Source organism: Triplophysa dalaica, chromosome 4 (assembly GCF_015846415.1).
Source record: "Triplophysa dalaica isolate WHDGS20190420 chromosome 4, ASM1584641v1, whole genome shotgun sequence".
NCBI lineage: Eukaryota > Metazoa > Chordata > Actinopteri > Cypriniformes > Nemacheilidae > Triplophysa > Triplophysa dalaica.
Window position 1 is genome coordinate 13,099,935 of NC_079545.1, and position 13,441 is coordinate 13,113,375.

At 38.3% G+C, this 13,441-nt stretch overlaps 1 protein-coding gene across 1 annotated transcript; it reads left to right on the forward strand.

Annotated features, from left to right (window-relative positions):
• Nucleotides 1–5,415: 5,415 nt before the first annotated feature.
• Nucleotides 5,416–8,201, forward strand: xbp1 (X-box binding protein 1). Its single transcript, XM_056747327.1, is given in 6 exon segments — nucleotides 5,416–5,748; nucleotides 6,237–6,333; nucleotides 6,428–6,544; nucleotides 6,862–6,918; nucleotides 6,921–7,028; nucleotides 7,166–8,201. Coding segments are annotated over 6 exon segments (1,185 nt in total). The 5' UTR covers nucleotides 5,416–5,524; the 3' UTR covers nucleotides 7,748–8,201.
• Nucleotides 8,202–13,441: the final 5,240 nt, after the last annotated feature.

The window sequence follows — 13,441 nt, forward strand, 5'->3', positions numbered from 1 at the left end:
TTTTATGGGCAAAAGGCCTTGACTAGGCCTGTCATACTAACCCTTTATGAAAAAGAACCATGGTCAATTTACTACAAAGAATACTACAAATAAACCACAAAACATGCTTCTAAGAATTAAACCATGGTAAACACATTAACCATGGTTTTGCTACAGCTACCATATTTTAACCACTGTAGTTGTAGGAAATGTGGTGGTGAGAACAGTAATGGCAACTACTTCTTCAAAGAAGTGTTATATTATGGAGTTCAATAATATTTACATTACATTTACATTTTTTCATGCATTTGGCAGAGATTTTTATCCAAAGGGACTAAAGGCACGGTTATACTTCACTTTCCGCGTCTGTATCCGTCTCGTGCACAAACGCGTGCGAACAGCTTCCTGCGCATACTCCATTTCGGATACAAGCGGACGGACGAGTTCGACACATGCGCAGTACAAATGAGTATGTCTACCTCACCAGACCATCAGTGAGCAGCACTGAGCTGCATTATTCACAGGCTCACTGCAAATCAATGATAGAAAGTGGCCACTCCGTTGCAGACGACAGAGACCGAAGGAACAGCAACCAGCAAGGATCAAAAAAATATGCTTCTTTGCCTATTGTTCTTGAAAGAAGGGGAAAAGAAGAGAAAGAGGAGAAGACGATGGTGCGTGTGTATTGACCCCTAGTGGACTAGTGCACTTTTTCGCTGTTGTACGCAGCCCGTCCACGCGGTCGCAAAAAATGAGAATGAGAGAGCTGGACCCTTCTGATGACGAAAATTGTGTCATGTGGACGGCGCGCGGACGCGGAGGTATGGACCTTACTTTGGGCTTAACATTGCATTATACTATACATTTGTTTCTGAAAATGCACAATCTCTTTGATCAAACCCATGACCTTGGCGTTGCTAGCACTATGCTCTTACCACTGAGCCACAGAAAAATAATAATAATTATTACAGTTTTTTCAATCATTTTGTAACCAATTTCAGAACCTTTTTTAAAACTATTGTCACGAAATTCACAACCAATGATGAAAAAGCACATTTTGAAACCATTGAGCCAGTAATGGCAAATGGAAGATGGTGGTCAAAGAAATGAAAGGGGACAAGCACCCCTTCTGGGAGCGAAGGTGGAAGAGGACAGACCTAGAGATCGGCAGCAACAGCAAAGGGTTTCTAATGATATCAAAGCTATAGTTGTAGACTATGTCATTAATCACGGCATGACAATGAGTGAGGCAGCTACAACAATTCAGCCAAATCTCAGAAGATCAACTGTGGCCTCAATCATCAGAACTTTCCGGAATTAGAACCAGTAATTCTCTAGAATGCATTTACTGTAACATTAAGCATATTTCAACTGTCAAATGACAGCATGCAGCATTGTAGTGTACCACAGTATGTGATTTGATTACTGTAAATTTGTTCTTGCTGTGACTTTCCCCCTGCAGAATAAGGACTAGAGCAAATAGAGGTGGCAGAAGCAAAATTCTGACTGCCAAACAAGAGCAGGCTGTGGTCAATTTGGTTTGGACCAGAGATGATATTCGCCTTACAGAAATCCGGCAGCACAGCTTGGACAATAATGACCTTTTCAACAACGTGGAAGCCATAAGTTTGCCAACTATTGCCGTGTGCTGATAAGGCATCAGGTGTCTTTAAAACAGCTATACAAGGCCTTGGAAGACCAATGTCAATGGATTTTTCCCTAGATGTCTAGCTAATGAAAACATCTGGCAAAAAATCCACAAGAAATGCTTGATAAAATCATAGAAGTGCAGTGAAGAGCACTCTGGATGACATTTTCCTGTTGTGTAGTTTTGCTTTTGAACTTTTTCAAATATACCATTTCCGGAAAAATAATTTGTGATTGTTTCAATACTGTAATAAACGTAATTTTTGTTCAATGATTTCCCTTTGTCTTTACTACTTTTGTCTAGTTCTATTGCATGACGTACGTATCATAATGAAACCAATATTTATTTTATATAGCTATTTTTGATTGTACTAAGAACTACACAATGAAACTATGGATTTCTCGTGTGTGGATGATCTAAAGTTATGTTCATATGATATTTCATGATAAATTAGTTATTTGGACAAGTTATTCTGTAAATGAAAGGCTGATTTAAAGATATGAATCCAACATGCAAGGTTTTGAACACTCGATAACCTGTGTTAAAAGTAATGACTGTTTAGAGTGTTGTGTCTATATTTTTGAAACATGACATCAAGGTTCTGAAATTGTTGAAAAAATGATTGTAACAAAACTGTAATCCAGGTTTGCGTGCATTCTCTACATACAGCGATGGGTGGGAAAGGAACAGGTGGTCCACAGTACACACAGTGAAGTGTAATGTGGGGTTTGGTAAACACCGTAAAAAGCTTGAGAGTAAACCAGCTGGATTCTGCCCGATGTGTGTATGTGAATGGGTGTGACCTTCAACGCCCCATTATCCCCACAATAGAACACTCCCAAAACAATATGTAAAAAGCCACACCCTAACTGAAGTCTCCCTGTTTATTCTGCAGTCTTGCTAGGTAGCAAGTGATCATGCAAGACAACGTTAAAGCGAAAGAACGTGTGTTAAGATAACTTAACCTTACATACCTGTTACACTATTCGTTTCTGTCTTCCACCTTCTACACCCACTTGATGCTAAGACAGCCCAGCTATGAGATGATTTACAATCGTTGTGCATTTAATAACTTAATATGGTTCTCCTAAAATCGCTTAGAAAAAGGTAGAGGGGTGTGATGAATGTAGATTGTAGAGGTAAAAGAATCTGGAATTGTTTAAATTGAATACAAATGGATTTGGGTTTCTTTAATAATATTGACTTTTGGTTGCAAACTTGGAAAGTCCAAGTCCAGTTGGACTTTAACACTGTTGAAATCTCTCCTGAAACTCAAATGGAGACAATTGAGAGAATCCTGGGTCTTGTTCTCTGGAGAATATCTGAGCCACAGGAAATTTCAGCAATAGTTTCCATTTGTTTTCCATTTAATCTCATTGATGTCAAGTGTTAAATAGCATTATAGTTGTTCCAGCAAAGTAAAGACATGAATGTCATAGGGGATGTTCAGTTAGATTTTTACAGATGTTACTTTAGTAAGAAAGATGGACTGTCAGTCATATGTAAATTAAGTGAGATAAAGAAACTGAAATAGTATAATGGGAATTTCAGAGGTTAAGCACTGTTTTATTTTTAGGCTTGCAAGTGTAGTCGAGCACACAAGTGCTTTGATGGATACATTGTAATGCTAATTCATGCTAATTATGTTGCCAGCACTGGAACAGCATTGTAATGTCTTCTACGGTCAGTTTAACCCAACAAATATTGGCAAACTTTGTAAGCGAAATGTCACAACAACTTTGTCACTGTTTACTGGAATTGGTGGTTGGTTTCATCATCCTCGAGTCCATCTGCCAACCCACATGTTACTTCACATCTCACTCTGCTCAAACACAACATGTTACTGAATGCACAAATGAAAAGCGCTACTGAATCATCCTTACAAAGTAGAGAAATCAGGCTCAGGGAGTTAAAAGTAGTAGATTTGGAAAAATGACATAGCGAGAATATTTGTGATCTATGGTTTATCTGTGGTACTTTCTGGATGGACTAGAAACACGTTAGAAGGAAAGTACATGTTATACAGAGCTTTGATACCCTATGATGGTCCTAATGATCTACTATTGGGTTAATTCTATTAAGAAACCATCCATTTCATTACAGAAGTAGATGATCACAGTTTCTCTATCACCATTGTGTTCTTGAGTAGTGCACTTAACCTGAGACTGCTTTAGAGAGGACTGTCCCTATAAGAGGTTTAACAAGGAAACGGTTTAATGCACAAGAAGTGTCCAAAAGTTAAGGTTTCATTTCCCTTTTTTCCTTTCGAAATTACATACATGCAAGTCGCTTTGGATAAAAGCATCAGCTAAACAACTCATGTAAATGTAAATGTTACACCCTAACAAAATAAAAAAAATACAACACAATACCAAAAAGTAGCAGTTTTGTTCTTATAGGATATAATTTACATTAATGTAAAGGCAAAGTATACACTGCTTTATTATTTAATATCTTACTATATTTTGCAATTCAGATTTTGTCTGATTTGTAATTTTGAAGATTTCAAACTTTAATTTGGTTTCATGCAAAGCATCAAAATGTTAAGAACAAAAGTGCTAAATTATACATCTAGATTTACGATGTTGATTGAAGAGTTAGAAGGGTGGAAGGTAAACAGACGCTGTTTGCTCTCCACACAGATGTAAGGATGTTAAGGTGACAGACTTTACATTTAACGATTGTAACCCAGGGCTACACCTTTTATACACACAATCCCTCCACTGTTACAGGATGAATGCAGGGACCACCTGCAGATCATACCCTTTTTAGGCCATTCCATCAGTTCGGAATGATGAACGTTTCTAATGAGAATAAAGCCATAATATATATTATATGGAAATCCTATAATAACCACATTTAGAGGTTTTACAGACAACATTGAACAATAAGGTCATCATTCTTTGGAGTTTATCACAAGTCAACAAAATTCAAAAGTAATTACAGGTATATGCAGATTTTATGTAAAAGTATTTTTCAGACAAACCGTGGACTCAATGCAAATTTACGCTGTCCAAACAGGAAAACCAATTTTGCCTATTCTCTTCGGAGGGGTTGACACGAAACGTCTTGTAATTTCTCCTTTGTTCATCCGTTCTTTTAAAACACATACCGACATCTTGATAGCCTCCACTCAAGTAAATGTTTGCCAATGAGCATGTTTCAACTGAAGCTATTGTAACATACTTCAAATGGAATGGCTCAGAATACCCAGCTGAATGAGGTTTTCACCACTTGATCTTGTTTCTTAATGAAATGATGCAATGAGATGTATAGACTTGCAATAAACTGCAGTGCATTTTAAAGCCAAAACAGTGAGGCTATTGGAAAATAAATAATAATATTTGGTTGCACTATTTTATACTATGTTTGTTGGGTGTAAATAGGCTACAGCTAATTAAACAGTCAGGGAAATAAAGTGACTAAAACCAAGATTGATCTTGAGGATTTTATATAATTTCCAAATCAATAAAAAATGTAAATCCAATTTTGAATAAACGTTATATTTAAATAATAATATTATATTTTAATAGGCTTTCAAAAATAGTAAACACACTGTAGTATATTTCAGTACTTGAGTTTGCTTTTAATACAACTAGCCTACATAGGAATTTTCTGCTCTTTCATGATCTCAGTTGTTGACAAACAGGAATTGGGGATATTTGTGCTTCGATATAAACTAGAAACTTACATCAGCTAAACTAACCAAGGAAGAACTGACGTACAGTGACGTCGTCGCGCCCAACAGCCAATCGCGTTGTACCACGACTGTAGAAAAAGAACGCAAGCGCTTCCACTTCTTCAGTTTTCAGAGATCACAGGGTGGACGAAACAAGACGATTTTCGGATATTTTCCCACCCCTAAAATACACCAAAAAGGATTTTTGCGCAGGCAATATGGTTGTAGTCACAGCAGGTGCCGGAGGGGCCCACAAAGTCCTCCTCATATCGGGGAAACAGAGCGCTTCGCCCGGCGCAACACACGGCGGATATAGCCGGTCCATATCTGTCATGTTGCCTAACCAGCCCTCTTCTGACTCCGACTCCAACAATTCTGGACCGCCGCTGCGTAAGAGGCAGAGACTCACACATCTGAACCCAGAAGAAAAAGCACTTCGAAGGTGAGAATGCTCTGGGCATTTAATATCACGTGCCTTTTTAATCCTGTCAGCTATGCATTTACGTTAAACCTTTTTTCTTAATTTGGTGATACACGTTAAAGTGCTTTATACACATACTTATGAATACGTCAGCCAAAAAGGATAAGCAATAAACCCGTTTGACCCTTCCATATGGAAGAATTCAAATCTCAGCCAAGATCTGTGGGGGTTTGCCGGTCAGTTCCTCCCCCTCTGAGTCAATACCCACATCTGCTTGCGTGGCAGGGTTGTGGCGCGGACTGCGCATGCGCTGTTTCCTTTCCTTCACCGTCTGACATGCCAAAAAGGATCAAATTAAATTAATTTTAAATGTAATATTATAAAATAGGTTTGTATAAAGTGTAAACCTATAACATTAAAGTTAAAACAAGACAGATGAGCTGTTCCCAGATGAATCTTTTTACTTTTATTTTTTTTAACAAAATGTATTCCAATTTTTTTATTTCTAGGAAACTGAAGAACAGAGTTGCTGCACAGACGGCGAGAGACAGAAAAAAGGCCAAGATGGGAGAGTTGGAGCAGCAGGTTTTGGAATTGGAGCTTGAGGTACTTTTCAATGTTGTTTTCATCTGATATATGAAACCGAAGTTCTCTTTTGTCGTCCAGGATTTTTTTTTAAAGACTTTTCATTTCCTCATAGAATGAGCAACTTCACGTTGAGAACAGACTGTTACGAGAGAAGACGAGTGATCTTATCAGTGAAAATGAAGAGCTGAGACAGAGACTGGGTTTGGATACCCTGGAAACAAAAGAGAAGGTAAACCAGTTTGCTTGTACCATCAACAACTCAACTCAACTTTAATTTATATAGCGCTTTTTACAATTTTCATTGTTACAAAGCAGCTGTATATGAGACACATTGAATACAAGTATAAATTCTCAGATCTGTTAGTTGATGAGAACATTTACCTCCTTATCTAATGCAAGAGCCTCTGTAATGATGATAAATAGAGAATCAGGAAGATCAAGGGTCACACTTTGAAAATATTCAACCACTTCACGGACTGTTAACACCCTTTAAAAATAGCCTATGGGTGTTTTCACTTTCCATTAACTCTCTCGCGTTTTTTTTAGGTCGAGGTGATGGATTCTACGGTGAGCGATTTGGATTTGGTGACCGGGTCTTCTGAGTCTGCAGTACTCAGGCTACGTGTGCCTCCGCAGCAGGTGCAGGCCCAGCAGTTACCAAATCTGAAGACTTCACCATGGATCCTCACAGTCCTGACTCTGCAGATGTTGAGGTGAATATCATAATGGAGTAGATTCTTCTTAAGGCAATATCCAAGCTAAATTCGAAACATGATTAGAAATAGATATAAACAGTTCCCACATAATTTTTCTTAATCATTTACTTAATTTTCTTTTTCTCCTTCTACAGACTGATCTCTTGCTTGGTATTCTGGACATCCTTGACCCAGAGCTGTTCCTCAAAACTGGGATCCCAGAAGCACAGGAAGGCCATCAGCAGCTTGTGCTGTCTGGGGGTGCAGGAGAACAAGTACCTGCCTCCCCACCTGCGCCTTTGGGGCCCGCACCAGCTAAGCTGGAGGCCCTTAATGAACTGATCCACTTTGACCACATCTACACCAAACCCGCCGAGGTGGCGAGTGAGGAGAGCATTTGCGATGTCAAACCCGAGGCGGATCCTGAGTGCGTTGCCTTCTCCGCAGACGATGAGGAAATCGAGGTGGAGGTCCAAACGGTGTTCGTCAAGGACGAGCCAGAGGATGTGGTTATCCCCACGACAGATGAGAGTCCGAATGGGGTCGACGACTTCCTATCCGACGCCTCGTCCTTCAATGACTACGAGAAGACTTCGTATCTGACAGATGCATACAGTGACTCTGGATACGAAAGGTCCCCATCCCCCTTCAGCAACATATCATCCCCCCTCTGCTGTGAAAGCTCTTGGGAGGACATGTTTGCTTCTGAACTCTTTCCCCAATTGATCAGTGTCTAAAAAAATGATGCGTACAAAATCATTTGCAAACTCGCCAGCCTTTGCTCTTTACAGTATAAGTAATTGCCACACGCTTGATAGTGATACAAAAGAGTTCAACCCCTCTTAGACCAAAGGCATTGCCTTACGGGTTCTGTTGTAATACTGCAGGTCTGTGTTGTTTGGTTAAGAGCACAAAGACTTGTGGGAATTGCAGTCCAACAACCGTTTTGATAAGTGTAGCAGTTCGACGTACAGTTCAAAAGCAACCCAGTATTTTTGTTGGGGAAAGGGGATGGGGGGGGGGGGGGGGGGTAATTGTTTTAAAAGTAAAACTATTTATTTGTGTATCTCGTTTTCCAGAGTCTTCTGTATCATGTCTGTCTGTCTCAGATAATATGCTTCGTGTACGACCTAATTTTATTGTAAATGCTCTCCTCAATCATATTGCATTAAAAAATTTTGCTTCGCATAACATGTCTCTGTGTCTGTGACCTGAGGGAGTGGATTCGAATGCATGCCAAAGCCCTTCGTTATATCATGTGCTCTTTATTTTGACATTTATAGTAGCTTCACTATTAAAAAAAGTCAAGTGTGAACATTTTATTTAACCCGAACACCATTTTAAGGCCGATACACAATTCCCGTCTAAAATAGCGCGAAAGACGCGATCTGCACTGCGTTTTACTTTTTTTCCAAAGCGCCTGGACTTTGCCCTCTCCTGTCGCCGCTTAGCAACCATGTGCCACGATAGCCGTTAAGTCGAGGAGGTAAAAACAAAGGATAAATGGATTATATGCACCCAAAATATGTTGCGATAACTCCGCTACTAGATTTAGTTGTGCCGTGGTCATCTTTGTCTCCATTTTCATTGATCTTGTCTTTATTGGCCAGTTGGTTGTTGTAACAGTTGCCTTTCTGAAAAGTGGAGATTTTTTTCATCTCTATGCAGCGCCGACGCTCATGAAAAAAACAGCGCGTCGCGACCGCGTCGCCCCCTATTTCCGCGCGTCTACATTTAAAATAAAGAATATGCGCGCGTAAAAGACTATTTTTTACAGTCTGTGTTATTTATAAAAATGGTCAGCTCTCCTTGACTCACATACTGTATGTGTTTATCCATATGGCACTACACGGAACCACAATCTCTGGTATTTTGGTAACATGTCATATTGCACTTGGGACTTTTGCCATCTGTTTTCTGTACTTCTTTAAAATAGAAGGCGATAAGATTAGAAGGCATGAAGTAAATGATTACACAACTTGCTACCACGTCGAAACTGCTTGTTTAAAAGATCACTCGGTGAGACTGTCTGTATGCGAGCTAATAGGGGTTCTGCTTTTTTACGAGAATTTTGTAAATAGACCTCTGGCGATGTTCCCTGAGTTCCTGTTTCAGTCGAAAGTGAGACGTTGCAGTGTGATGTAGGCTATGTGGAGGTTTGTGACAACAGGATGGTGTAGGATGTTTTACACATCCCAGGGCTAATTCAATCAGCCTGGTTTATAAATGATGGGTGGAGGCCGTATAAGGGGGAGTGGGGGGCTCTAAAACCCCCAGAGGGCCTCAAATTCCAAGCAACACCCTTCTTTTAAAGTGATACTACAAGTTGAATACAATACGTTGAGACAAGAAGGCTAAAACTGATTCCCTTGAATATACACCACCAGAAAAAAAACGACAGTAGTTGAATGTGACACACAAGAAATATTGTGGCTGACCTCCTTTCGGAGTCATACTTTCCCTCTGCATACCTCAGTTTCTTAGTAAAACCACATTGATGTGGCACATCAGGAAGTTTGCTGAGGTAGACTTTGAAAGTGCATCATAAGATGTGGCTTTCGGGGTTTTGCTTCATGTTAGAGATCTTAATGCAAGATACGCAGTACATATGCTGTTGTAGAAGTAATATGCGATTATGATTAATTCTCAACGTATATCATTTGTGGGTCCAGGCCAAAGGCAAAGCTTATGTTCCAATGTCCTTCCAGCGCTTAAAACGACCCTCTTATCATCTCGTGGAAGATTGGGATAAACCCTACAGTAACTCTAAGCTTACTTGTCTCAGCAAAGCTATAAGGAGACCAGCAGCTGATGGACATTGGGTAATACCCACAAATGCCACTTTAGTCTCAGTTTCAGGGACTGTCCAAACATCTGATTTCAAACATCGAATGCTTTACTACAGAGATCATTTTCATTGAAATACATTCATGTAGCCTCCCCTCTACACATCTAATATGTCTAACTGCAGACAATTAAACCACATTTTTTTAACACAGTTATCCCAAGAGTCATCTCCATCTACCCAGGGCTGATGTCTTGTCGCTACACATTATAGATTTGGAAAAAGCTATTTGAACAAATAAAGCACATGCTTCACCTTTAAAACTAACTCAGTTTATATCCACCCAAGTGATGTACAAAGGGTAAATACCGAGCTCATTGAACAACTCAACACGCACACAAAATAAATAACGGCCTGTATTTCCAGTTCAGGTGTGTGTAGCTCTTGACTCGAAATGACTTATGGTCTTGGGAAGACTAGAAATACAAGTTAATAATGACGTTAAAGTAAAACTTGAATTGTTTTGCATGTATTTCCTATTAAAACAGGAAGTAAGGGGCGGGGACTACCGAAGAACTCCTCGCTTGTGTTTAGCCAATTCATTTCATAATGATTTTTAAAGGATGTACTTAAAAATATCTTTCTGTAAATACACTGCCCTCTGCAGAACTCCTCAAGCTTCAAAGCCCACATGCACAGTGGTAAAACAGTTCCGATGTAAAATTAGCATGTGTGTGTACTGTGACATATGAGTAAGTGTGTGTGGTGTCAACACTGTCCATGTCTGAGGGACCAACAAGATGGCCAAAAGTAGAAGCATGATTAACACAAGACAACTCTGAAAAATGATTTCCTCTTTTAAAATTCATGGGAAAACTGAAAACTATATTCTCTTTAGTTCTCACTCATGAAACCCTTAACAAGAACTTTGAAACCTGTGATTCAGCGAACTGGGTGGCATTCATTTAGCTAACTTATAATTATCCCCAATTTGTTCTAATACACATGGAAAGATATCTGTTTGCTTTCCTGTTCATTTCTAGGAAGTTGCTCAGCTGGCACATGTGCATGGACCTGGCTTTATCTCAATGATCTTGGATCTTTTTTGGATTGAACCTCTGAACTGTTAACATGTTAGCAACACCCCTGTTACATTCCATTACCATTACATTCTATGGTATAATCTTATATGACAAAGTAAGTCAAAAATGATAAAACGGTTTTTGAAATGTGGTGGTTTTGAAATGGTCATTGATGTGAACTTGGTATACAACCACAGGCTATAAATTGCTCATAAATATAGTAAATCAAAGACATTTACATATTAAAATCCTGTTCAACGTCCATGGGCCATGACACAATTCACACATATCATTTTACTTCCTGTAAACAAAATGTGTGTGTAAGTGAACCCTCAGAAATTATTTTAAAACATAACGCAAATAATCTGTGTGGTAATTTGTTTAAAGGAAATGATAAAGAAATTACCATGGCTAGTGTCCTTAAAATGGTTGTGACAGCATGTTGTTCTGCTGTTCAGTTTAACAGAGGGAGAAAGACGGATTAAACCACAATCTGCTGTTGCTAAAGTTTCACTTCCTGCACATATCAAACCTCACAAAAAAAAATTATCAGCTACAAACTATCAGCCATGTCCCCCTTACAGAAAGTCCATGAGATTGCAGAATAAATAACAAGCTGACAAAAATATTTAAAAAACAACTCCAAGTGTGTAATTTTTGCACATTTGTACAGTATTATGGCACTGCACATCTAATTTATTTTCAACTTTGAGGTAATTTTTCTGTTGACTGTGTGACTATAACATTACAGGAAGTTGTAAGAAATATTACATTCATTCTTTCTTTCTTTCCTGTAAAGCTCATAAACCAGGTTTTTCAAGTTTACAGCATGAGTGGTGAGAATTCAAAGAGAAACCTTTTGTTAGAAAACAATTTGTTAATGTATGACAACATATGCAATTGCTATAGCAAATTTAAAATAGCTTTTCTATTAGTTTATTTAAGACGGGCCATGTCGATGTGATCGTACTGAGTATGTCACACATTACCACTGTGACAAAGCACATCATCCACTGAGGTCAAGATCAACACAGTCTAAACACAACACACTCTCTTTGTGTCATAATGACTGCGGATGGAATGACATCTGTCGGGACTTTCAAAATAATGAAAACATATTCCTAAAGCTGTAGTTACTCTAACTCTTTAAACATTTTTAAAAAATCAGTTTTTTTATTGTGCATTCCAAGTATATCAATCAAACTGCAAGTGGGTTGTTTTGATTAATTACAACTAACACAAAAAAAATGATAATATAAAGTTTTTTTGCTAATTAACTTTTCAAACATAAGATGAAAAAATATAACTTGAATGTTTATTTTTATTTTAAATTGATTTTCACTTTTTACCATAATATTAAACATTTTCACCCATTAAGAAGAAAGATAAATATGTAATACTTTTACCGTAAGATCTTTTGTATAAAGTTTTTCCATTTCATTACTGATCATTTCTCTCTCGATATACTGTACAGTATATGTTTTAGGGTAAATTTGACCTGGACATAACCTGTTCTCAGTGCAGCAGATCAGACTGTAAGCAAACACATACACACAAAAATAAGTTACTGACAAAATTGTTTATATTAAATTGTGCTGAATTAGAACTTCAAGGTTAAAGTCCGTTCCACGACTTCTTTTTTCAGAGGACCTAAGATAATATAAAGTACATTACAGGGGCGGCCAGGGTGCTGCTGGTAATTGAAAAGCAAATATTGAATTTCCTTCAGATTTTTATTGACATTGTGGTAAAGCACAAGGCCAGTCTACTCTTCCCAACATGTACACAAAGACAAACAACAAGCACACTTTCAACATTTTAAACTCCATTTGTGTGTGCTCTTCTTAAGAATATAAAAATTACATTCAGGTGTTTGGCAGAAGTGATCAATCATGCATGTAACTACAGCTGCTAGTTTAGCATCTGTTTACACCAAATAAAACACTGTGAGGACAGTTTAATGTTATCCTCTGAACAAGCTTGGAGTAGGGTACAGATGTGCCCTGGACAGAGACAAGCAGGCATTTTAGAAATCTCCAAACTAAAAGCACGCCTACATCCCCAGGGTGAGCTTTGACCCCTCAACTGCCCAGAGTTCCTGTCACTATGTGTAAAAACAGGACAGCTTATCATGTTGGATAACAAGTTAAGCTGAAGGCCTAAAACGAAGGGCAAACAAACCGCGTTGATATGATGCAACAGATAAGCATATTGACACATGGTTTATTTGTCAAATAGAGTCTTAAATATCAAGTAGAATGAGTAACACATACAAAACAACAACAACTTAACTATTACATGTAATTAGAAAATCCATAGTGATACAAATGTTGGCTTAAAACAACATGACTGTATTATTTAGTTTCACAATACTGAGCAACATTTTTGAACGGAGTGAAGAAACACAAGGTGCCGATCATGCGTTTCAACAGAGATCTCTTCAACATCTTTGGGTTTGTCCCACCTAGACACATAATCCAAAAGAGCAGAGCCACAAAAAAATAGACCATTCCAAATTTTAATTTATTTAGCATTTCTAGATGTATTGTGATGTATTGAGTGTT